This window comes from Hemicordylus capensis, chromosome 4 (genome assembly GCF_027244095.1).
Source record: "Hemicordylus capensis ecotype Gifberg chromosome 4, rHemCap1.1.pri, whole genome shotgun sequence".
NCBI classification, from domain to species: Eukaryota; Metazoa; Chordata; class Lepidosauria; order Squamata; family Cordylidae; genus Hemicordylus; species Hemicordylus capensis.
The window spans coordinates 48,202,999-48,229,711 of NC_069660.1; the positions used below are offsets into that span (position 1 = coordinate 48,202,999).

General features: G+C 43.7%; 2 protein-coding genes across 2 annotated transcripts in view; both read left to right on the plus strand.

Annotated features, from left to right (window-relative positions):
- Positions 1-43: 43 nt before the first annotated feature.
- On the plus strand, positions 44-14,942 carry EDEM2 (ER degradation enhancing alpha-mannosidase like protein 2). The gene is made up of 11 exons (XM_053247225.1): positions 44-276; positions 2,022-2,132; positions 2,450-2,489; positions 3,030-3,135; positions 4,036-4,161; positions 7,772-7,983; positions 9,611-9,752; positions 10,875-10,999; positions 13,126-13,270; positions 13,988-14,109; positions 14,385-14,942. The coding sequence occupies exons 1-11, from the start codon at positions 176-178 to the stop codon at positions 14,883-14,885; spliced, it is 1,731 nt and encodes a 576-aa protein (XP_053103200.1). The 5' UTR covers positions 44-175; the 3' UTR covers positions 14,886-14,942.
- A 2,073-nt stretch (positions 14,943-17,015) lies between these two features.
- TRPC4AP (transient receptor potential cation channel subfamily C member 4 associated protein) overlaps positions 17,016-26,713 on the plus strand; it is a 54,638-nt gene continuing 44,940 nt past the window's right edge. The window contains exon 1 of the mRNA XM_053247224.1: positions 17,016-17,314. Coding sequence (XP_053103199.1) covers positions 17,168-17,314 — 147 coding nt within the window. The 5' untranslated portion in view covers positions 17,016-17,167. The remainder of the gene's footprint in view (positions 17,315-26,713) is intronic.

Below are 26,713 nucleotides of genomic sequence, written 5' to 3' on the forward strand. Positions count from 1 at the left end.
CCTCTACTCTGGGCGAGGGCGGGACCAACGATTCTGATTGGTGCTTGATGGGGAACAAGAGGGCGAGGCTAAGGAAGCGGCGGATCACGGAAGAGAGACGAAGGTCTGAGCTGCTTGATGGCTGCGGAAGTGGAGAGCGGCTGCTGGGGGTTCCCTCGCTGTGAACGCCTGATAGATGCTGCGCTCATTCCACCCTTTGGGTTGGTTCTGGCTACTGCATGTGGCGGGGCAGTTCTCTCCTGCCACTGGGAAAGAGATCGACGTCGCCCGCTATAGGTGAGACGAGGAGGCAGGATCCTCCCTACCCTGACAGTTCCGGGGAAAGCATAGCCCATGCTGTCCTAGCCTAACCCCTCGCCTGGGATCTCTTGCTGTTAAGAATGGTGTGGCTGGCAGAATTTCAACAGGTGAAGCCTTTCCCCTTGTTGGTAATCTGGACCTGTTGGATTTCTGCCTGTTGAGAAGGTTTAAGAGTGTAGAAGCTTTGCTAAGGCAAAGGAGGTGATGGTAGACCTTCTGCTGGAGAATAAGAAAAAATCCAGCTACTGCTTTTTAGTAATACCTAAGTCATTTCTCTGTTTGAAGATGTGTAATTGCTCATTATCTAGTGCTGAAGATGAAATGAAGATTTTAAAAAGTTGGGGACTGAAAATAGAGGATAGTATATTTTTCTTAACTGGTGGTGAAGGCTGGGCTTTTGAGAGGGTAGGGGAAACTGCTTGGGGCTAACTTTTCCAGTGAGTGGAAAGGAGTGACTGATTGTAAGCCATCTTTTCTCACATCCTACAGACCAAGCAGTTCAGCAAGGAACATGTTGGGCAGAGAATGGCTGAGGTGCTGTGCTCCCACTCTTCAGTCTAACAGCCTATCTATTCATGTAGCTCTGACATGGAAGAGACTAAAAATCATTATGCGTACTAGCACTTTGCTTCATGTTTGAAAACAATGCATTGTGTAAATCCTTGTTACCTGAATAAATCCTACTTGATTAAGTAAATGAGTTTTGAGCAATTATATCTGCTCAAGTTTGTATGTAAACAAACATTTGGAAGAAAAAATCATATTTGGTTTTTAGAATGCATATGTATGATGCTGCAAACACAATTTTAGAAAAGCAATTCCTGTGTGAGAGAGGGGAATGCTTTTTAATGAATATTTATGTAAATATGTATATTTTGTTTAATTGGTAGACAGTGTCTTTTTAAAAGGTTTTTAAACAACTGTATATTGCACCTCTAGTAAATATTGCCAATCATCTGCCTCCAATGTCATGTATCTTTCAGCACTGTAGTGAGGATCCCTTCAAGTAAATGGTTATCCATATGGTAAACCTTTTAAAAGTGTCATGGACTCCATGTAGACAGTGTTCCCTCTAACAGGGATTCCCAGATGTTGTTGACTACAATTCCCATAATCCCCAGCCAAAGGCCTCTGCAGCTGGGGATGCTGGGAGTTGTAGTGAACAACATCTGGGAATCCCTGTTAGAGGAAACACTGCATGTAGATAACTTTATGGGGGTTGTAATGTTTGGATTGACGCAGAGGTCAAGAGGACCCAGAGATGTAAAGTCTCAGTCTGAGACTGCTGACTTTAAAGGAATCCTGAATCTTCCTCAAGAAGCCTTGGGGTGGAAAATAGGGAAGATGCTAGTGGGGGCATGCCCAGGGCTGTGCCTTGGAGAAGGTGCTTGGGAACCTGTTGTTGGCAACACTGTTCTGGTCTTTCAAGAACTGAGAGAACCTCTGTAGGTTCACATGTTATACACAGATTTTATACGCAGTTATTCACACACTATGTTAAATACATATAGTGTGTACACTTCCTATCTGTACCCTGAATTTGAGAGGGCCTGTACACAGGTTCATTTTTAAAATGAACATGTGTATAGTAATTCTTATGCAAACATGTACATATGGCAAGGTTACATGTATACATGTGCAATGTAACACCTGAAGAGGGGTAATGATATGTACAGTATTGCTTTTCAGTAATTGTGGATTTCTGACAATTTTTTTCTTAGGGAAAGAGTCAAGTCCATGTTTTATCATGCTTATGATAACTACTTGAACAATGCTTTCCCATACGATGAACTGCGTCCTCTGACATGTGATGGGCAGGACACTTGGGGAAGGTACTGGAAAGAGTGAATGTTCTTTCTCTACTTGTTCGTAGAATCTTAAAATAGCATCTCCTGGGCAACACCTCCATCTGCTAGAGAAAATGGAGCCTATGGCCGAGACAAAACTTATCACTGTCATCAATACAGTCAGTGATGAAGATCTGGCATTTTGATTTCATATCAATCATGAATGTGGATTTCCCCTTCCCTGATTTGGGAAGAAAAAGCTTACTGGTTTAATATCAAAGTCTGTAAGTGTGTGTGTGGCTTACATTTGATGCCAATTTTCTCCATAGCATTACTTTATGCTGTCTTCTCTTGTATTTCAGCTTTTCGCTCACACTGATTGATGCTCTGGATACTCTGCTAGTAAGTACCATCTCTCAGTAACAGCTTCTTTTTCTTCCAGTGAGGTAGCCATTCTCTGCTACACAGCTTTATTAAATTTATTGTAGCATGAACTTTCAGGGACTAGTCCCCAAAATCATATGCTAAAATCTTAGCCTTTAAGTTGCCACAAGAGACTACTTTTTTCTGTGTTCCTACTTCTTGAGTATCCCTTCATGGGCAGAGAATCATATCTTTCTCCTATTTACTCATTCTCCATTTGAGGTTTAAGAAGGGTTTATATAGTTCAGCATTCCCAGCTTTCTCATCTTTTATATTAAAGATTTGAAATGACTGGAAGGAGGTTTGAGAGAGCAGGGAATCACCTTCATGGAATGTTATGCTTCCCATTTCATGACACAGCAGCTTCCATTCCTAAGGGCAAAGAGCTTTCAGCTCAAGTATGAATGCACCTGAAATGTTCTGTATCATACCTTCTGATCTTTTTTCCCTGATGATCATTATTCACTGTTTCATGAGCCGTCTGAAACTCTGATTTCAGTTACTTTGATTTATTTCTAGATTTTGGGAAATGTCTCTGAGTTCCAAAGAGTTGTCGGTGTGCTGCAGGAGGATGTGAATTTTGATATTGATGTAAATGTTTCCGTCTTTGAAACCAACATCAGAGGTGAGCTGAATTCTAGAGGTCACTTGGCTTGGAAATATTTTGCATAATATAAATTGAGGCTGAGATTTAACAAATGTGACTTTCTTAGGTGGTTATACCTCAGTAGGAGCGGGGTGTTGCCCTCATGACTGTTGATGCACTTCCCAGAAGCATGTGTTAGAGTGCTGAACCTAAAGTGGTGATTCTGTTATATTTAATAGGGGGAGAGCAATGGGCCCAATTCAGCCCCAGCACAGCATCCCTCCAGTGGCTGCTGTTGGTTTCTACTTTGTGTTTCTTTTTATATTGTGAACCCTTTTGGGACAGGCAATCATCTTATCTGTCTGTCTACGCAGACCACTTTGAGAAAAATCTTGTTGGTAAGCAATATATCAATATTCAAAGTAATAGTAGTAGTTGTTGTTTGTAATCATTCTAAATCAGGCCTGCTCAACTTAGGCCCCCCAGCTGTTTTTGAACTACAACTCCCATAATCCTCAGTCACTGTGACCAATAGCCAGGGATTATGGGAACTGTAGGCCAATATCTGCAGGAGGGCCGAAGTTGAGCAGCCCTGTTCTAAATGCTTGTTTAATCCTATGGCTTACCTATGTTCCTGACCCAACTAGAAGCATGGTATTTCATGATGTGTATAATGTATTCCTTGCAATGATCAAGGGAAATGTTGTTGCTGGGATAAAGCAATTATAGACTGTCCCTTGAGAAGCCTAAGTGAATCTGGCTCTTCAGTAGCCACTGAAAAAAGAGCCAGTTCTCCATATTTCATGTTGTCTGTCCACATGTTCAAGTGGCGCAATGATGGGGGCAAGCGAAGGGAGCTTTGGGACTAGCAATAGGTTCATCCAGCATCCTTGATAGCACTGCTTTGCTTCTAAATAAGCATTGTCTATTCTCTTGCAGTGGTTGGTGGCCTCCTGTCTGCTCACTTGCTGTCAAAGAAGGCTGGTGTTGAAGTGGAAGTAGGATGGCCATGCTCTGGGCCCCTCCTGCGGATGGCAGAAGATGCAGCTCGAAAACTTTTGCCAGGTGAGTATCCTTGTAGAGCTTGAGAATCCATCGTTCCCTGCGTCCTGCTGTATAGACTCAAAACGTGGTTTAAGTGTTATATACGAACAGAATCATAAGCAATATGTACCATGAGCTGCATAAAACTTTGCTTGCGAACTACTGCAAGCAGAAGAGGTGTTTTGTGACGAGAATCTCACTGTGCTGAAAAGAAATATTTATGCCCCAATTGTATACTGGGCAGAAGGTTACTAAAGCTGAAGAAAGGAATATATACTCGAGTGCCTGCTTTACTCTTGACAAATGAGTATACTAGAGCAGCAAAAAGCGCTCTAGAGTGGCATGTAACATCAAGGCTCTGATGGGTTGCTAGAGATGAAACGACTAATGTAGTTCTTCCTTTGAGGAAGTAAAGGGGCACTTACTGTGCTGTGTTTGGCAGGTATTTGTCATTCAGTGCAAAAGTAAGTAGAGATAGAACATGGGGTTTTTATTGCCTTTTGAATAGTAGTGATCCTCTTAACCTGCAGTTTCTAGGACTCCTGTTTTTGTTCCCTAATGGGCTGTCATTGGTGTGGAATGTAAATCCCAATCTGTGCAATAGTGACTGATTGAGCTTCAGCATGCAGCTGTGTTCTTGCAGCAGCCCATTGTCACTTATCAAACTCTCAAATGATCATAATAAACCTAGGTTTTGATACTAAGTTTGATCAGATAATGTATTAGGACTTCCTCTGTAGTTAACCACTTGCTTGGGGCAAGTCACCATTCTTTCAGGTGAGTAGCTTTGCCAGACCTACTTAAACTGAGCTAGGCAGGGTGGTCTCTGTATCAGTCAGCAAGGAAGCCTTGCAAACAATTCCACACAAGTTACTAGCTCACCTATCGATGCCCATCTTAGTCATTTATGTCTAAAAAGACATGAAGCTTCCCTATCTCGTTGCTTAAAGGCAAATTGTAACTACCTGCCCACTCATCCGCAATCTACAAGCCTGACTTTCACAATGCAATTTAGTTAGTTAGTTAGTTAGTTAGTTTGTTTATTTATGACCAAACAAAACAGCACCTGAACAGTAAGTACACAATTACAAATCTAAAACCAAATAAAATAAATTTAAACCCCAGTTTGCAAGCATCTTATTTTGCACACCGCAACACAAAAACATGCAATTCTGTAAGTAGTTTCCTCTTAGTGATCCGCTAGAAAGAAAGCAACATGATAATCATCAGAAAGTCCAGAGCGTTTTTCATATAAGGCTCAATCCAAATGGAACGAATTGATTTATAAAAGGAACAGTGAAGCAAAACATGAGCTATTGACTCAACCGCACCTACACCACAAGGGCAGAGGCAATTCCTTAGAGGGACTCTTTTATATTTTCGCTCTAATACAGCCAAGGGAAGAACATTAAATTGTGCCTGGGGAAAAACTCTTCTCAACCTTAAAGTAGACAGTTGGGTTAAATAAGCAGCAGGCGCCGGGTCGTTTAAAAAAACTGCTACAGATATTCCTAGGAGCAATCAAACTAAGGTCTTTCTGCTTCTCTATATCTAACACTCTCTGTTTGAAAATCTTTTTAGCTACATTGTGGCTTAAAGTACGTATACATTGTTCTGAGAAGCCACATTTACCTAAGATGGTTTGGACATTCTTTATCCAGGGAGACTGAAAGTCATCCCTCAAAACTAGTGGGACAAGGCCCGAAGAGTAAGGGTGAAGTTTGAGCCAAAAAGTGACCCTGCGCAACCACGCCTGTGCCACAAACCTAATCATTGCAGATTCCAAACGTAAAGCCGCATTTGGGACACATCTAGACAGCTGAAAAATGGCTCGCAAAAAGCTCTCCTGAACAACTTAAAGGGATTGTTAATTACCTGTGGAAAATATCTGAGCTCCATACAGCATCTGTGCCAGGGTTTTAGCTTTAAAAACCACAAGTGCTGCTGGTATATAATGGGCTCCTTTAGTATAGAAGAATTTTAATATCACTGCCATAGATCTCTGGGGATTAGCAGCCGCGTACTCGCAGTGAGGTCTCCATGATTTTCGCGCATGGAATACCAGGCCAAGATATTTATAGATTTTTAACCTGTTGGACTTTTCTTCCATTAATTACCCAATTGTGGATCTTCCTTCCCTTGCTAAAGACCATCATCTTGGATTTCTGTGTATTAATAACCAAATATTCCTCTTTGCAAAATGAGAGTGAACTCAAGGCTCTTTGCATGCCGACGAGTGTAGTAGATATTATCACCACATCATCGGCGTATAATATAGAGATGGGTCTTCCTGCTAATGTAGGTTGGTATAAGGTAGGTTCATCAAGATAGGGGATTAAGTTGATATAAAAATTAAATTTAAAGGGGGTCAAAATACAGCCCTATTTAACCCCCTTCTGCGAAATAATTGGGTTTGAAAGGTGGCTCTGGCTATTTCACAATGCGACAAGTGAGACAAATCTTCCTCAAAGACTGTCTTAACTTGTTTGGCAACTATTTAACCTGTTCCAAACATCAGTTTCTTGCACTGCTGGTCACATTATCTAATTTGCAACTGGATGTAAGGATGAAACATTGCTGAATCAGAGGTGCAGTTGTATGAATGTGCAACCATTTCCAAGGGTATCCGTAATTTGAATTATACCATATGTGCTGATTTCATGAACCTTCTCTCTTCTTTCGACTTTTAGGGAGACCAGTACGATTTCTATGTAGCTTGAGGAGTTTGGCTGTTTATTGGACCAGTATTCTCTGAAACAGAGATTCCCAGATGTTGACTACAACTCCCATCATTCCCAGCTGTAATGGGCTTTGGCAAGGGATTATGCAGCTGAGGATGATGGGAGTTGTAGTCAACAACATCTAGGAATCCCTGTTACAGGGAACAGTGCCTTAAACCCCCGAACTCGTCTTTCTGGAAAAGTCCTTAGTTCATATTGGACTAAAAGGATACTTTTATAGCTGCCAACTTTGTACCAACTATTGTGCAGTTGTACAGGTTACTTCAGTTCCCCAGAATATCATTAGCAAGTTGGCAATTTCAGTGGTTTGTTGGCAAGAGAGAGAGTGTCTGAGTTCTAGAAGACATGCTATGTACATCAGAGACATTTGGTTAGTATTGGCATATGGACAACAGGGAGAGCCTGTGATGCTATTCTACTAATGAATAACCAATGAATTTGGAATTTGAAAATGCATACAAGTTGTTTGACCCCTGGGATATGTGGGGCATGCAACAGGATCTGTGGGAAAAGATCCTGTATAAGCTACCCATTTCCTGGATACTGCAAGCCTCGTTCGAACAACTAATTTTTGAACCTTCACTATGCCCAAGCTCTCTTCCATGACCATAAGGACCAGAGACATTCTATTTGTTTCAGTGAAGGCTGGGGTTCTCTGGATGCCAAACGCTATGCCAGAAAGCAAATTTCTTTGTTATATGCTAAATCAGTGAAGGCATGGAATATTGCACAATGTCTTGTTTAATAGTCAGAAGATACTTTGAGAAACTTATTTTCTTAGCATCAGCAATATGACTATTCTGGTCTGGTCAGTTCTGCCATAATATAGAGAGATGGCCTTGGTGGCATCTTTTTGCAGCTCTGTGACCCTATATGTCTGTCTTTTCAAGCTTTTCAGACTCCAACTGGAATGCCATATGGGACTGTGAACTTACTACATGGAGTAAACCCTGGAGAAACTCCAGTTACTTGTACTGCTGGTATTGGTACATTTATAGTGGAATTTGCTACATTAAGTCATCTTACAGGTGACTCAGTATTTGAGGATGTTGCCAGAAAAGCTCTTAAGACCCTCTGGAAAAATCGCTCTGATATTGGCTTGGTGAGGTTTTTCTGTTTTAAAGCTCTTGTTTGAACTATAAAGATGGAATGAACTCTCTAATGGGCAAACACTACTAGGTGAACTTAGGAAGACAGAACTCTGAATTGTAGCCTCTGATGTGCGTTGATCATAGGACTTTAATCGTGTACAAACTGGCACATGCCTATCTTAAAGATGAACAATTGATGGCATAGCCATCCTATGGTAGCTGCTTGCTACATATCTCAGGTTTTGTTACAAGAATGTCATAAATGACTATATGGAGACCAGTGTTTACTCTGATTTATTTCATCTGTGTGAGGAATGAGTTTTGTTCTGGGCAGCAATATTAAGGCAGTGTGCGTGCACACATGCATTCAGAGTGAGAGCTTCCTAGTTCAACATGAATGGGATCTTACATTAACTGAGCAGACATTTAAAAAGCTTGTGGGTGTGCACACATGTGCATGCCTTAGAGGGAACACTGATAGACCTTGCTGAAGGTCAAATATTGGTATTGCTTTTATTCCCCTTGTCTACCAATGCTGCAGTCTTGTGTATATTTAACCATGTAAGCCCTATTGAAGACAATGGGATTGACTGCTTAATTGTGCTGCATATAGTTACTTTTATCAAAGGAGGAAACCAAACTACTCTAGCATGGTTATCTTAAAATAGTATTGCTTGTTAATAATTTTCATCCTTCTGCATTCTTACAAATCAGGTTTTTTAAAAAATTGATTGGTGTAGATCAAGGTAACAGATTTGCAATTCTCTGGGTGGTGGAAAATAGGAAGCTAGCTTATACTGAGTCAGACCATTGGACTACCTAGCTCAGTATTGTCTACACTGATTGGCAGTGGCTCTCCAAGGTTTAAGGCAGGAGTCTTTCCCAGCCCTACTTGGAAATGTCAGGGATTGTTCCTGGGACCTTCTGCATGCAAAGCAGATACTCTGCCTCTGAGCTATAGCCCCATCCCATGGTGATTCTTTGATAGGCACAATTTGCCTTTTTTTAAAAATTGAAGGTATGTGTGTTCTAAAATACTGGGAAAAGCAAAGTGACTAACACTGGACTTAATGTGGAAGTAAGATCCATCCTGGGGAAAAGTTTTAATCTAGATTTGTAGTAGGTTCTTGTCTAAATACTGCTTTATAGAACTTGAATCCCCCAAAACAGCTGCTTATCTTCATGTTTAGAGACCTGTTTCTTGCTAAAATCTGGGATTTCCAATGAAGACTTGAATCTTATAATGCAGTTTTATGAACTGAAGTTCATGCTTTGACAATAATTCTAGGTTATATTAATATTTATTAATATTAATGAATATTAATAGTGCATGACTGATCTCTTGTGATTAAAAGGGGTTGTTTTTTTAATTGTCACACTGATCTTGATGCTTTTTTCAACACCATACTGGTACTAATGTCTGCTAGAATTTTGAAGAAGGGTTCTGGAAGTTAAGGTTTTTGTGGCTGTATAAATGTAACGTTTATACAAACACATATTTTTGTTAAATACTTGTATAGATGACTAGGGAACAGTGTTTGCTGAGTAATACAGAAATTAAGGGTGATTCTTATTTTAAATTATGGCCTTTGATAGGTGAGTTTTTGTCTTGTACAATCTTCTTGTTTTTTTCTTTAGGTAGGCAACCATGTTGATGTGGTAACTGCCAAATGGGTAGCCCAAGATGCTGGTATTGGAGCAGGAGTAGATTCCTACTTTGAGTATCTTGTTAAAGGAGCTATCCTACTGCAGGATGAGGACCTGATGTCCATGTTCCTTGGTGAGAAGTCTGTATTCCACTCAATATATTGAAGGTTCTTGGGCATGAATCACCAGTGCAGCATTACTGAATGTATGATGATAAACCCACTCATGGGTCTGCAGCAAAGACTTCTAGAGCAGCACGAGAGCTTATCCCTCACTCAGCCATGACCTGACGTGGCTTAGAATCACAGGGAATTACCCTCTGCCTTCCTGCTCAGCTCTTTACATCCTTCCTCTGGTCCCTTTTATCCTAGAGGCTCTTGATCTTCCAGCCACCCAGGCCTGTTAAGGGAAGCCGCTGCTGGAGTGCGTGTATAGCAGATCTGAAATCCTGTCTAGCCCAGAGTCTTGAAAGAGATCCTGGACCCAACTCCTCTTAGAAGTATGGTAGCGAGACCAAGGGCACTTATATTCACCATAGTTGATCTGGACATGTTTGCATCTACTCTGTTGGCTTTTAGGGTGCCTTATGAGTCTTCATCTCTTTCCCTCCTTGACTAGCATCTGCCCTGTAAGCCCCTGTGCTGCAAGCAAACTTTTTCATGCTGCCATTCATATTACATCTTAAAATCAAAGGATTGTGCTACCTAAAGTTGAACTCTCAGCCCCTTCAGTAGAATCTTAAGCATGCTATGATTGCTAGATGCTTACAGGATCTAGCAGCTAATAGTACCTTACATCTGAAGCTATTCTCTTGGCCTGACCCATTTCTTGCTGCATGCTGTCTCCTGACTCATATATGGCTATCTGCTCTGCTTCTGGATTGGTCTCAGGGTGGGTGCTTCAGGAAGGACTTGCTCTTTGCCCTGCTGAGTCTTTGCTGGAGGGCAATGCCAGAGGATATTGGCCCACTGGTCATCAGGTGTACATTTTGTTGCTCTTTTTTTTGGAAGATGTTGGGTTGAACAGCCCACATGAGGAAGTCCATCTTTGCTGAGCTGTATTCATTTGAATATAACTGTATTAAAACGTGTTTGCAATCCGTCTTGAAGACTTGTATGGTAGAATGGCTGGCTAGAAACCTGCTAAATAATCTAACTATTGGAAAATGTTTGAAAGCCTATTCACTTATGCTCTGAAATGTACATCTCTCAGTCAGTGTTGTATATTTTGTTTTGACTTGACCTTCTCTTTATAGATTATAACAATGCTCTAAAGAACTACACAAAATTTGATGATTGGTATCTCTGGGTTCAGATGTACAAAGGGACAGTTTCAATGCCAGTTTTTCAATCTCTTGAAGCCTACTGGCCCGGCTTACAGGTAAAGGCTGCTGTAGAATAATATCCAGTTGTTGGTTCTTTTCCATAAACATACACAAAAATCAGGATCTGTATTGTAATGATCTTTCAGTATTTTTTATTTATTCTAACACTTATATCCTGCTTTTCCTCCAAGGAACCCAGAGTTGTGTACATCTTTGTTTATCTTCACAACAACCCTATGAGCTCGCAACCCCTGCTAACTTGGCAAAGAGGCACCTTTTAGCGTGGTGATGCTCTTTATTGAGCAGGGGCAGAGTAACTGGCCCTATCCACCCCCAGCACAGCAGCTCCAGTGACTGTTGCAGGTGTCTATCTTATGTTTCTTTTTAGATTGTGAGCCCTTTGGGGACAGGGATCCAGCTTATTTATGTATGGTTTCTCTGTGTAAACTGCTCTGAGCCATTTTTGGAAGGGCGGTATAGAAATCCTCTCTAATAAAACGCTTGGTGTCCGTCCGTGGACGGACACCAAGCGTGTGTTCGTGCCTCCCTTGGCGGTTCAGGGAGCCACGACCGCCAGCACCCAGCGGACATCTTGGACGGCCACAAGCGGCTGCCCTGAAGAAGCCGGAGAAGCGCCGGCGGGGGAAACTGGCCGAGGCGGCGGCAGAGCCGCCGCCTTGCCCAGAAGAGACAGCGACCAAGCTGGGGAGACGGGGGATGGAACAGAGTTCAACGGAGGCCGGCGGGACAGAGCCGACCGTGAAGGGCCCAGGCCAGCCGCGGAGGATGGCAGCGGCGCCTCCAGAGACCTCCCGGCCGGTGATTGACGGGGGAAGAGGCGGCAGGGGAAGCCTGTCCTCCCGCCGCCCGCTCACCCGCCCTCCCAGCTTTCCAAAATCCCCTTCCCTGCTCCTCCCCCCAATTGATTACGGGCCAAAATGGCCCATGAGAAGGCCGTCGCCCCCGCCTATCGCCCACCCAGCTGCCCGAGCCCACCATACCCGCTCCAGCCCGCGATAGTCGGGCGAAGAAAAAAAAAATTATTCGCACAGTGGAAGTGAGGAGCTCAGGAACAGAGCTCCTCTCTGTGCTAAGCTGCTGCCCAAACGTCCACTATGGACGAAAGGACGCAACGTCCTTTGCGTCCATAGCGGCAGTTTGGGCAGCAGCATAGCACAGAGAGGAGCTCTGTTCCTGAGCTCCTCACTTCCACTGTGCGAATAATTTTTTTCTTCTTCGCCCGACTGCCGCGGGCTGGAGCGGATAAGGTGGGCTCGGGCAGCTGGGTGGGCGGGTGGGCGATAGGCGGGGGCGACGGCCTTCTCATGGGCCCTTTTGGCCCGTAATCAATTGGGGGGAGGAGCGGGGAAGGGGATTTTGGAAAGCTGGGAGGGCGGGTGAGCGGGCGGCAGGAGGACAGAGGGAGGAGGGGGAAATGGGAAAAGAAAAAAAAACCGAGAGAGAGAGACAAGCAGAAAGGTGGAAGAAAAAGAAAAAAAACCACTTAAAGGCGGGAGAGAAAGCTAGCGCCCGTTTTCATAACGGGCTTAAAAATACTAGTTGAATAATAAATGAGGCAGTGACTGGCCCAGAGTCACTAAATGAGTTTGATTGCTGAATAGGGATTTGAACTTGGGTCTCCCCAGTCTTAGTTCAACACTGTAACCACTATACACTGGTTCTCTAAACACCCATTCTTTAGCATACGTTGGACAATATTATGCTTTATCAAAAGTGTTGTATCTTTTTCCAAACTTGATTGGAAAAGATTCAAGGGAGCAGATTCTTGCCACCTGGCTAGCTTTTCTTATCCTGTGTGTGAGCTGTAATTCTCCCTGAGACTCTAACAAAACAATTATTATTGTACATGAATAAAGAGTGATTTCTTAAATGGAGCTGATCTTGAAACTGAACCCAATGTACTGTGTTAAATTTTTAAAAGACAAAATGAAGTGAGTTGCCACTGAGGTGCCCCAGGTTCCTTAAATGTCCCACTTTCTTAGTTTTTCTTTTTTTTTCCTTTTTTTTTAAGCCATCATATCAAAATAATGGTATTTACTGTGGCTTTCTTCAGAAGATCACTGCAATCCATGACTTCCCAGTTGTGCCTTCTGATGCTTAGTCTGGCATGATTAGTTCTACCTTGGTTATCTCATTGGGTCCTTTTGGTTTTTCCTCCCAGAGTCTTATTGGAGACATAGATAGTGCAATGCGAACATTCCTCAACTATTACACTGTTTGGAAGCAGTTTGGTGGGCTGCCAGAGTTCTACAATATTCCCCAAGGCTATACAGTGGAAAAGCGTGAAGGATATCCACTTAGACCTGGTAAGCATGAAATAAGCATATTTGTAATACTTATTTAAGGTATTTATCTCTTCAGCAAAAGCTCTCAGAGCAGCTTACTACTGCAAAGAGCAGTTTACTCAGAATAAGATAATCCTTATTTATAAATAAGCTTGCAATAAAATTATTGTAATACACAAAGATGGTGTCAGGTGAACCTCTTTGAGAGAAACTCCAGGATGCCACAAGTGAAGGGGCCTTGTTTCTAGTCATTCCTTGCCTAATCTCAGATGGGGGCGAGGGTGGTGGAGCAAGGCCCCAGAGGACAATCTTCGAAATCGGGCAAGTTCGCATGGGAGGAGGTGATGCATGCATCTTGCATGTACTGATGTACAAGAGTTATGCCAATATTCCAGATGCTTCAACAACTTGCCTCTGGGTTATCTCAAAATTGCTTTTTAGTTTGTCTAGGTTGAAGTACAAACCAGTTGTTTCTCAGCTTAAGTGGCTCTGAGAACTCTTGCTATTAAACAAGTGTGTGGGAGCTATTTGGAAGTAGGTTCCAATTAGACAGTTCTTTGCTGTTTCTCAACACAACCATATTGAGCAGCTAAGAGCAGTCTGGTTAAGAGATGGCATTTTTAAAGAAGCTGGTGCCTTTTAAATCTCACTTAGAATGGTAGAAGATCTCCACACTGGACTCTTGTGCATTCTGTGACTACATTTTGGAAAACTGAACAATGTATTTGGATTTTGCAGAACTGATAGAGAGTGCAATGTACCTATATCGTGCTACACAAGATCCCACCCTTTTGGAGCTGGGCAGAGATGTTGTGGAGTCAATAGAAAAAATCAGCAAGGTGGATTGTGGCTTTGCAACAGTTAAGTGTCTTTCGGGATTCACCCCCCTCCTCCCCGCCCTGCCGCACTTTTCATTGGCAAGCATTAGTCCAATGGTTTGTTTTATTTTCTCCTTCTGTGGAACAAATGCAATATCAGCTCTGGTTCAGTTCTACTGGAGAATTGAACCAGTCTCCTCCATTCTTACCAATATATGGTACCCCAATGCAGCTAACAAGAAGCTGCTGAAACAATTGTATGTCACTTGGCATAAGATGTAATCCTTGATCTCCTTTTTCTTTTTTCTTTTCCAAAGATCAAAGACCTGAGAGATCACAGGCTAGATAACCGTATGGAGTCTTTCTTCCTGGCTGAAACGGTGAAGTATTTGTATCTACTGTTTGACCCTGACAACTTCATTCATAACAATGGATCATCCTTTGACGTTGTGCTGACACCGTATGGTGAATGTATTCTTGGTGCTGGTGGATTCATCTTCAATACTGAAGCTCATCCTATAGATCCTGCTGCCCTGCACTGTTGTAGGAGACAAAAAGAAGAGCAGTGGGAGGTGGACAACTTGATTCGGGAGCTCTACACTCTAAAAAGAAGCAAGAAAATCACTTTCACAAGGACTTTGAATAACGGGGAAGGGGGCCCACAAAAAGACTCTGCAGATACTTCCTCTGAAAGCTGCAAGGGGCAAACAAGGTCTACACTGAAAGGAAAAAGGAAAATCCCACTACTGAGTTGCCCCAGTCAATCCTTTAACTCAAAACTGGCAGTTCTAGGGCAGGTCTTCTTAGACAACACATGACTTTTTAAAAGTATTTTTTCAGAGTTGTTGAATTAAATGTATTTTATTTGAACTTTCTATTGCTGTTTTCTTGGAAGTATATACCAAACATGGTTCTTCAAAAATGGATGCAAAGTGCATCCACTTTGGAAAGCTGATGTATTTGAATAAGATTAACAAATAACTGTTGGCGCTTCCTGTATCACTCTGCTTTGATTCTTCTGTAGTATGTTGCATGCCTTTTTAACTTGCTCTTATAGAAGGCTGTTCTTATTCAGTAACCCTAGAGGAGCAAGGTGAAAATGAAAGCTCACTCTGATAATACCATGTTGGTCACTACAGAATTGGAAATTTTAGAACTGCTTGTTGTCTTAGGCCTGTGAAGGTCTTTTGTGGAGCTGAACTCCCTAGCCTTCATGCATCGTTTCTTTCTCTTCTTGCAGGGCATACAGGCCTTTCAGTACCCAGTACCCTTGGGAAGGTGGGGGGAAAGTCCTCACAGGCCAGTGTTAGTCTCTCTAGGAGCCAATAACAAGAGCTCTCTGGCCTGTGTACCTCTTCTGCCCTCTCCTTATGTCACAGATCTTTTGGTGCTCTAGTAAAGGTGGGAGTTAACATTACTGCCTCACCTATGAACATGAAGTTCTGGTAAGAACTAATTCCTCTACTTTCCTTTCACTATAATTGAGTATTACCCTCTTCAAATCCATGTACTTCTTACTGTTAAACACCAAATGCAATATACAGGGTACAGAAAAACCGTTGGCAGTACCTCATCTGGTGATGAGAGAATGTCACTATAAAACATGCTTTTGAAATGTCCCTATGTGGCACTACAACTGCCCTAGATTTCATGCAAATTGGTCCTGGTGTTGTGAAGTTATATTATGGGAGGCATACACACAGCCTCTGGAATTCATTTATGGGATATCAAAATTTAATGTCTATAATCTTAACATATATATATCAGGTTTGGTGTAAATTGGTTTAATGGTTCACAAGTTAGCCCACTTCCACCTCAAACACTTCTATAGCTGCCATCTTGAATCAGTGAAGGAGGAGTTATGCTGTTGAGTCAGTGTCGACTCCTGACAACCACAGAGCCCTGTGGCTTTCTTTGGTAGAATACAGGAGAGGTTTACCACTGCCTCCTCCCACACAGTATGAGATGATATCTTTCAGCATCTTTCTATATCACTGCTGCCCGATTCGTCTGGGAAATATACCAGCGGGGATTCAAACCAGTAACCTCTTGCTCCCTAGGCAAGTTAAATGACATCAAATCAGTCCATGCATTGCAATGATGGGGGTGGAAACACTACTTTCCATGCAAAAAGGCTAAAAATGGTGTATGGTTCCAAACAAGGATGAAAAGAGCATTTCAAAGAGTATGGAAAGGGGAGCACAAATTGTATGAGTAGTTTTATACAGACTTCATGAACTGATTATTTGAAAGGTATTGAGTGAATGCCTTTATTTAAAAGGCTCCAGGTTGAGGGAATGATGCAGTCTAGCAGAGGATTCAAGGTGAGGAAAGGTGCCTTTTTTGCTTGACAGGTTGAAACAGTGGCTGGCTGGCTGAAACAGTGAAGTATTCCTATCTACTGAATTCAATGGGGCATACTCCCAGGAACAGGTAAAGGATTGCTGGTTTTGCAAATTACCCTCCACCCCGAAAAAAAGTTGCAGACGACCATGCCTCTATTACGAATTTGAGCTCAGGCGAGCCTTTATCTGTCTTAGCATCCCAGTTGCAAGATGGGAATAATATATGGGCCTACTTTACAGAGTCGGACCTCTTGTAAAGATATAATTAAGGGTCGGAGCTGATGCGCTTTTAAACTCTAAAGCGTCCTGTAAATTCTGCTTTGTTTCGCTTAGGAAGCCAGCCTCGGAGACCTAATAATAAATCCGAAGCATGTTTATAAGGAACCCCACGCCCGGCCACCAACGCCACGTATCAAGCACTGCTCACAAATGAAGTCCCGGTTTTGGCTCTGCTGCACTGCATATTGCCGCTGCTTGCACTCAGCCACGCCTCTCACACAGCACTCCGCCTCTTGGTGGCGCGATCTTCTGAGGACTACATTTCCCATCGGCCCTTGGGGCAGGCGCACGTTCCGTCCGTTTCTGCTCCCACCAATGAGAAAGCGGCTGGCTGTGGCCTGGCGGGCGTGCGTGCATGCGTGCGGGAGGTAGGCCGGGTGGCGGCACTGTGGCACGGTTCGGCAGGCGTTTCCCTACCAAGCGCTGGGAGGAGGGCCGCTTCCTGTTTGTGTCTCTGTCCGGGGACAAGAGCAGCCATGGCGGCGGCAGCAGCAGCAGCAACAACGGCGAGTCCTGTGCTTGGCGGGCCTGGCCGGCGCGGAGCCCGTGAGGGGCCGGTCAACATCCTGGCTCAGTTGCGGCAGGCACAGCTCAGCGGCCGGGGCCTGACGCGTGGGCCGCAGGTACTGTGGGCTGAGGCGGGGAGCCTGGGCAAGGCCGCGCTGAGTTGGTGGGAGAGAAATCGGGGCACCCCGGCCGGCGCCTCTCTCTCTCGGAGGCTTGGCCGTGTTAGGTGGCTGGGAGAGTGTTATCTGGTTGCTGCGGGCTGGCAGGGGCTCTCGCTCGCCTCCTTCTGTTCCCGGGCGCTGGTGCGCTGAGTTGGGCGGCATTCCTGCGGATGCCGTAGCCGTCTCGTTTTAGGTCCGATTACTGGGTTCCTACTCCGTTTACACGGCACTTCGTTAACTAGCCAAGCAGAAAGGACAGATCATGAGTCTTGCCCGTGCAAAGGAGCTGCTACAGGAATTGGGGCCCGCTTCTGCTCAGGCTTTAGGCCATTCATCTTCCTGACACTTGAATTCCCTGGGAAGCCCTCCCCGGGTAAGCCCTCTACTGCCGGGGCCGGTCTGACACGGTGTCAGCTTTTCTGCAACTGTAGCTGTTGAGGAATGCTATCCGAGTTCAGCATCTTCTTAGTAACGTTCAGGTACCGTGTCTTGGTTGGAAGGCTGGCGTTCTTTCTTTGTCTCGCTTGTACACTATATATAGGTCACTTGTCAAAATCAGAGGTGCACCTAGGTAATTTTGGAGCCTGGACCTAAAGGCCTTGGACCCCACCCTCTGCAAGTTAAACATTTTTTTTTAACACAGGTTCTTGAGGGCACAAACACCACCACCCAGGGCAGACTAAAGAGGATTTAGGGGGCCCCTGGGGATGTGGAGGCCAGTGTTCCCTCCAAGGTGTGCACATGCCCATAGGGTTTTTTTTAATGTCTACTCAGTTAATTTGAGATCCCACTCAGGCTAAATCACGATGGTACCACTCGGAATTCACATGTGCACACACTGACTTGATATTGCTGTCCAGAACAAAACTCATTCCATATACAAAAGACGAAAATTAAAGAGAACACTGGTGGAGGCCCTGGACTTTGGCCCTGAAGTCCATGGGTAAGAGCACTTCTGGTCAAAATGTCTAGGATGGAGGCATTCTCCATACCCTGTCATCACAAGCAGAACATAAGAGTATTGTCTTGGATCCAGAGAACTGTAAGTTGTACTTGCAGTTATGGGGACTTTCCCATTCTCTTGTGCAGCCCCTGGAAATCAGATCCCAACTAGCCCCCCAAGAATAGTGGAGAATATGGTCCATTGGGGCTGCCAAATGAGGGGGAAGGCAGCAGAAATCCCACCCCTCCCACTTGTACAAGTGGAAGTGTCATTCCATTGGCACAAACACTTGTTGAGATCCAATCCTCTGTCTCTGTTGCTGAGGTATGTGGAGTGCTCTGAATTATTTCTATTTATTTTAACTTTAATCTGCTGTAGAGGTGGGTATATCCAAGCCTCCTTTTTTTCTTTGGGTTAAGTCTACTTAACTCTCTGTTGTATTGTTATCAAAACTGGACATATCCACCCCCAGCACAGTACTTCCAGTGACTGTTGCTGGTATCTGTCTTACATTTCTTTTTAGATTGTGAGCCCTTTGGGGACAGGGATCCATTTTGTTTATCTTATTTATTTATTTATTATTATTAAATAAATAAAAACCGCCCTGGGCCATTTTTGGAAGGGCAGTATAGAAATCGAATAAATAAATAAATAAATAAAATCTGCTATATATCATCATTCTTATGATGATAACATCTCTTTCACCAAAGATAAAAGACATAATTTATTTCCCATATTCCCATCCTGTTCCTAGCTGGTGCTTAAATAACTTCTTTAAATATGTAGATTATACAATACTGGTATTAATAAGAATGAGCAGGCTTCTCATGTGTTTGTTTGTTTGTTTTAAAAAAAGCTAAGTCGGTGCACAGCATTCTCTGAGGCAAGATTTAAATTCCAGCTGTCCAAAACTGTCCATTTCTAACTTGAAAATCTGGCTTAGTTACCAAGCAGGATAGCTTAGCTTTTATTCAATTCCTTCTTTGCAGTCCAGTGAATGAAATATCCTAGGATCTATGGCTCTACTAACATTTCCTATAAATACTAGAGAAGCCTTCTGATTTGATGTGTAATCTTCTAGGGCTTAAGAGGGAGCAGAGTGGAAAAGGTGACACTGGCCGAGTTCAGACATAGTGCAAAAGCAGAGTTAAATGGGGCAGAGGTTGGAATTCCAGTACATCCGAACGTGTGGCAGCAAAAGCAACCTCCACCAAACTCCATATTGAACCTTTGCTTATCACAGAGGTTCACCACCAAGACCACCGAAGTTTGGCCACCAAAGCATTATGGTTTCATACCGATTTTCAAACCACAGTCATAGAGGTGGTGGCACAGACTCACCCAGGGATGTGGCAGTTTTATGCCAGCGGCACTTCTCGCTAGTCGCCTTTCCAAGAATCAACCCTGCCCCTCTTGTCATCTATACAGCTATGGAGTTGCCTGGCTATAGGGCTGCTGCCACACCCCATTGCAGGCTTGTCATTCTCTCAAGTGGCACAGAAACACAGGGGCATTCCCTTTTCCCATTCTGTCCCTTGCTCCCCGCCCCCGCCCCCCCCAACAGGGTAAGCAGGAGGGAAAGGGGACAGGTCGGACACTAAGTGCTCTGTTTCCAATGAAGGAAGTAACAGTGATGTATGAACACAAACTCTCCAGTTAGCAACATAAGCAGGGCACCCCATCATAGCACTGTGTGAGGGGGTGCTCTTGGTTGGGTCCAAAAGGCACCCCCAAGCAGGGATTCTGGAACAGCCAAGTTCTGTTTTCCCCCCACATAAATGTTGGCGGATGGGGCCAAGCCCCCTCCCCTTGGGGATTAATGGTCCTTAGGGTGCTCATGAGAATAACCATCTGTGAGGAATAGGCGCGAATTTACTGGGTGCTACTCTCGTTGTATGCTCCCACTTTGCCCCATTCTCTCGCAGGCTGCTTCTCTCATGAGAGTGCCAGGCCAGCAGGGCTTGATATCGAGCCAGGATGCTCTTATCAAGGAAAGCCACGAGGACTGGTACCTCAGTGAGTGCTGTCCTGATCCTGGCAACTGCCACCAGGTATTTGACAAACCATGCCCCGTGCCACCCCATGTGGGCATGTGCACCCTGTGCCCTGAAAGAGCCCTGAAATCTTTGCACCAGCAGATCTGCATACAGTGCAGCGCTGCAACAAGCCGGGAATTTTGAGTGGCATTTTAAGTCCATCCCAGAACCCAGTGTTTTCTCCGTCCATGCACACCAGGCTCTGACCACATGGGGTGTCAGAAACCCATATGGGTGTGCACAAGGCTTCACCGGGAAGGAGGGGTGGAGTTCCTGATTTTTTCAGCAGTGAGTGGAATGAGTTTTGTTCTGGGTGGCAGTATCAAAGCAGTGTGCACACTTGTTGTTATATGCCACTATAGATACCATGCACACGTGTGCTTTGGCCACCTTGCCATTATTTATTTATTTATTTATTTATTATGCAGCCATTCTCAGAGCCTCTGCATATGGGCTTTAAAGGTTGAAATCACTATTATTTTGAATTCTGCTTGGAAATAGACTGGGGAGTGTTGTTCTTTACACTCCAACTTCCAAGGTGTGCTCCAGTGCTTGGTCACAGACTCCCAGTTGGTATTCCCTCTGATTTCGCCCCCGCCCGGTGCACCCGCTCCCGCCCCCCACCAGCAGACTCTCCAGTTATCAGTAGCAAATCTAATCAGGTGGAACTGGGGAGGCTGAAAAAATTTTCTGAGGACAATTTTCAGAACAAAACACAATTTCTTTTTCAGAGCTGGAATGGATATGACAATAGACTTATACATTTAGGCATTATTATTTCTTGTTTACACAGTCAGACAAGTGTTATTGACTGGTTTGTTTTATCCAGACATCGAGTCCTTCCCAAGGACCTGGGATGCCAGAATGTTATTGTCAATGTTGTTGCTGTTATAGGTATCGTTGCAGAATATAGGCTGTTCCCAGTAAAGCTGCTTTTTGTAATTGGCTGATGATGATTTCTGTGGCCCCTATGGTGTTGAGGTGCTCTTCAAGGTCTTTTGGAATTGCACCCAGGGCGCCAATTACCACTGGGATTATTTTGGTCTTTTTCTGCCACAGCCTTTCAATTTCAATTTGTAGATCTTTGTATTTGGTGATTTTTTTCTATTTCTTTTTCTTCTATTCTGCTATCCCCTGGTATTGCTATGTCGATTATTTTAACTTGTTTGTCTTTCTTCTCGACTACAGTTATATCTGGTGTATTGTGTGGCAGATATTTGTCTGTTTGTAGTCGGAAGTCCCATAATATTTTTACATCTTCATTTTCTTCAACTTTCTCAATTTTATGGTCCCACCCATTTTTGGCTACAGGGAGCTTGTATTTTTTGCAGATGTTCCAGTGTATCTTCCCTGCTACCTTGTCATGCCTTTGTTTGTAGTCAGTCTGTGCGATCTTTTTACAACAGCTGATTAGGTGGTCCACTGTTTCATCTGCTTCTTTACAAAGGCGGCACTTGCTGTTTGTTGTTGATTTTCCAACTTTTGCTCTTATTGCATTTGTTCTTAGTGCCTGTTCTTGCGCAGCCAGTATTAAACCCTCTGTTTCTTTCTTCAAGTTGCCATTCTTAAGCCATTGCCAGGTCTTGCTGATGTCTGATTTTCCACTTATATTGCGCAAATATTGACCATGCAGGGGCTTATTTTCCCATTTTTCTGCTCGGTTCTTGACTTGTTCTTTCTTGTAGGCCTGCTTTCTTTCATTGGTGTTGAATAGTTATTCACGTTATTGACCATTTGAAGTGCATCTTCTTCACTGTCCTTGATATATTCTTCAAGGCCTCTTTTCTACTGTTTGATGGACTTGCAGCATTCCTCTTCCACCTGAGCTGTGAGGGAGGTATAGCCTATCTACATCACTGCGGGGGTGCAGAGCATGATTGATGGTCATGATTTTCCTGGTCTTACGATCTAGCGTCTCTAGCTCTGCCTGCGTCCAGTCTATTATTCCTGTAGTGTATCTGATAATAAGTATAGCCCAGGTGTTTATGGCTTGTATGGTGTTCCCGCCATTGAGTATGGACTTTAGGGTTTTTCTAACTCTCCTGATGTATTCACTTCCAATTTTTCTTTTAACTTCAGTGTGTGCGATGTTATCAGCCTGGAGAATGCCCAAGTATTTGTAAGGTTCTTTCTCTTCCAGGTTCTTGATCTTGCTTCCATTGGGCAGTTCTATTCCTTCTGTTTTTGTTATTTTCCCTCTGTTCATTATTAATGCAGCACACTTGTCTAGTCCAAACTCCATTGCTATATCGCTACTGAATATACGGACAGTGTTTAGCAGTGATTCGATTTCTGACTGGGACTTTCCATACAACTTCAGATCGTCCATGTACAGCAGATGGTTGATTTGACTGGATGTTTTAGATGTTTGGTATCCGAGGCCTGTTTTGTTTAGTATTTGTGAAAGTGGGGTCATGGCAAATACAAACAACAGAGGGGATAGTGAGTCCCCTTGGAAAATGCCTCTTCTAATGCTAACCTGTCCAAGTGTCTCGCCATTGATTGTTAACTGTGTACTCCACATGCTCATTGCTTTTTTTATAAATATCTGAATGTTTTTGCTGACACCAGTTGTTTCTAAACATTTTAGTATCCATGTGTGAGGCAATGAATCGAAGGCTTTCTTGTAGTCAATCCATGCAACACTTAGATTGGTTTTTCTTCTCTTGCAGTTTTCTAAAATCATTTTGTCAATCAGCAGCTGGTCTTTTGTGCCTCTGGTGTTCGGGCAATTTCCTTTCTGTTCAACCGGAAGCTGTTTGTTAGTTAATAAGTGTTGCATCACTTCATCTGCTATTAATCCAGTAAATAATTTGAACATGGTTGGCAGGCAGGTTATCGGTCTATAATTACTTGGAACTGCACCTTTTGCTGGGTCTTTCATGATGAGATGAGTTTTCCCAGTTGTTAGCCATTGTTCAATATCACCGCCTTGCAAAATGTGATTGAACTGTTTTGATAGTTGTTTAGGCTTGTTAGGTGTTTAAGCCAAAAGCCATGCAGTTCATCGTCGCCTGGTGCAGGCCAATTTTTAATTTTCTTTGCTCTTTCACTTATTAATTCTGGTGTTATGATTAGATCTTGCATTTGTTGGTTACATTTTTTGACCTCTTTCATCCAGCCTGCTTTTTTATTATAATCTATTGGATTGTCCCATAATTTCCCCCAGAATTGCACTGTTTCTTCTTTATTTGGTGTTTCTAGGTTTCTTGCAGTTTCTCCTTCTATGCTTTGGTAGAAACGTCTCTGATTTGACTGGAATTGGAGATTCTGCCTGTGTTGTGTAATTCTGGCTTCATATCTGCTAATCTTCTTTGTCACTGCTATTATTTGCTGCTTTATTATTTCCAGGACTTCTCTAATTTTCCTTGAATCTAGGTGGTATTTTTGGATCAGATACTGTTTGGTGTTTTCATTCTTCAGCTTCTTGTCTTTCATATCTTTCCATTTACTAGCATCTGATCTAAGCCTGGAGATTTTATTTTCTAATCTAATCTTCCATTTAGGTGATGTACTGCTTTCTTTTTTGACAGGTCCACTGATCTTATATCCGAGCTCTTGTGTTGTTTTGCTGCTGCACTGTACACTAGTTGGTTTGTTTCTTGCAAATTCTTGGTTGTTATTTCTATAAGTGCAGCATTGACATCTTTTAATGCCTGGGCAAGTTGTTTTTTGGCAACTGTTTTTAGAGCTGGAAGTCGAACCCTGGTGGTTGTTTGGTTCATGTGCTCAGTTAATTTTTGCTTTAGTTCTTGTTGCTTTTCTGTTAAACGGCATTCGGGTTTTTGAGGTGAAGGCAAAGGGGCGGTTGCCTGGTTTTGATTTTGAAACAGTTCAGTAACAGTGGCATCCTCGATTTCCAACACCTCCTCCACCTGCGCCTGAGCAACTTCTTCAATTGGTGGTAATTCTTCCATATATTGAGCCTGTGTTGCTCTTTGCAGTTCTTCCAGCTCAACTCCTGTGAATACTTTATTTCTTATTATGTATCTTCTCTGGTCTGCTAGCCTTTGATCTGTTATTTCTGTATCTGGATGCTTCTCTTTCCAAATTTGGTACATTCTTTTTAAATAACCTCTTCTAGTTAGACTAGACTTGTAATAGCAGATCATTATTTCCTTGTTGGCATTTTTCGTATATTTTTTCCAGTTAAGCGACATTTCTTCCAGTAACCTTGCAGTCTCCAGCCCTGGTTGCTCAACTGAAGAACCTGAGTCCTGTTGCCCACTTGCCACCAGATGTCCAGGGACTATAGCACCTGGCGCGGTCCTTGTTGACCTGGGCGACGACCGATCCGGTATAGATTTATTAAAGTTACGTCTCACCATATTGTTGATGGGAGAGGCACTCTTTGTCTGGCTCCTCTGGTGAGACCTGTCCAGTATGGTTGGACCTCTGGCATAGCTCTCACCTTCCTCAGAGCACACAAGCCCTACAACCACGCCAAGGTAGTGCCTCACTGGGGGCATTATTATTATTATTATTATTATTATTAACATTTATATTCTGCTCTTCCTCCAAGGAGCCCAGAGCGGTGTACTACATACTTGAGTTTCTCCTCACAACAACCCTGTGAAGTAGGTTAGGCTGAGAGAGAAGTGACTGGCCCAGAGTCACCCAGCTAGTATCATGGCCGAATAGGGATTTGAACTCTGGTCTCCTCGGTCCTAGTCCTGCACTCTAACCACTACACCACGCTGGCTCTCATACTGTATGGCCACAGTGCATGTGATGTTTTTAATCCAATGTTACACAATTTGGTTTTTTTAAAAAAAAATCCTGATTTACCTGCATAACTATTCATGGTTGTGGTACATGTGAGGTTTAGCCCAATGACTAGCCACTGACTACCAAGGCAATGCTGAGAGTCTTGTCTTCCCTAACCCTCCCCAGCTATTCATGCCAAAGAGGTGCCAAATAATTAACATATAGCAGGCAACTACCTTGCATCCTCTGGCAATTGAAAACATGATGGGTGGCTTCATCACCCCAAGGAGAAGCATTTCAGGGGCTCCAGGGGGTTCTCTGCCTGCCCTGGACTGTTCTGTTGCCTTGCAGTAAGCAAATGGGATTGCACAGAAGTAAATGATTCGATTCAGTAGTCTTCCTCTTAAGTAATTGCAGCTGTAGGATTGCAGACAGAGGCACTTAATTGATGTTAATCAGCAGCTTCTAGCAACAACTCCTGTCTGGTGGGGGGATTGAATGGGAGGGAGGAACCAGAGACATAAATAACCAAAGGGACTTCAGATCATCTGAAAGCAGCCAGCACACTTTCTTGCTCTTTCTGGGAGAATCTTTGACTTGTTGAACTAGGAACAAATTAGGCTGGCTATCACAAGAGAAGGGGTAGGGGAATCAATATCAGCCCTGCAGTTGAATGTCTGTCTATTATTCATTTACGGCGTTCTAATCTATGAAAGTTATCCACATTGCAGAACAAGTGTTAACAGACAGACCATTATCTCAGAACAGGAAGTGGGGGGAGTGATAATAAGGAAGGTAAGGAGGAAAATGTGCATTATAACAGCTCTTCCAGAGGCTTGTTTGTTTACAGACCCGGTCCTCTGTAACTTCCCCATTCAGCTTTTGTGCTTTGCATGACAGGGTAAGTGGGAAAGCTAGAGTGAGCGGAATCGGAAGCTGGCAGTTATTCCCTCTGATCCCCACCCCACCGCCTTTCCCTTGTCGCCTGTATTCCTCGATTTGACTTGGTTGCTGCTCTGCTCTCCTGCCCCTTCCAGTGTTCTCTCTAATTTTTCTTTCAACTGTGTGCTGAATGAGTTTTGTTTGGGGCGGGAGTATCAAGGCAGAGTGTGCACACATGCATTCAGAATGGGGCCTTCCTGATTCAAACTGAGTGGGATCTAAAATTAACTGAGCGGACATTTTTAAAAACTTGCAGACGCAGGCATGTGTGCACGCCTTAAAGGGAACACTGGCCCATTCCACCTTTCCTCCACCGCTTGGGTTCTTGAGCAGCAAGATCGGAGAGCCTATGTAGCAGCGATGGCAGCAGCTAACAGGCATCTAACAGGCGGCAGGATTTGGAGCCGATTCCCCTGATCTTGTCACTCAAGAGCCCAAGCGGGTGGGGAAAAGGCGGAGGGGGCGGAGAGAGCAGAGCAGCAACTGAGACTAGGGCTGAGGATTACAGGTGCTGGGGAAAGGCAACGGTGGGGAGCAGCAACTGCAGGGGGGAAGTGGCACTGTGTCTGGGAGGGCCAGGGGACTCTGGAGAGGAGCAGAAGCCAGTGGTGGCAAGAGGGCGAGTGAGCACTGAGTGGTTCTTCAGGATCGCTGTGTGAGGGTGGGTGCAAATTTGTGTGTGCGCGCACGCAGCTTAGAGGTAAAGATGTTCAACTCTCAAGTCCA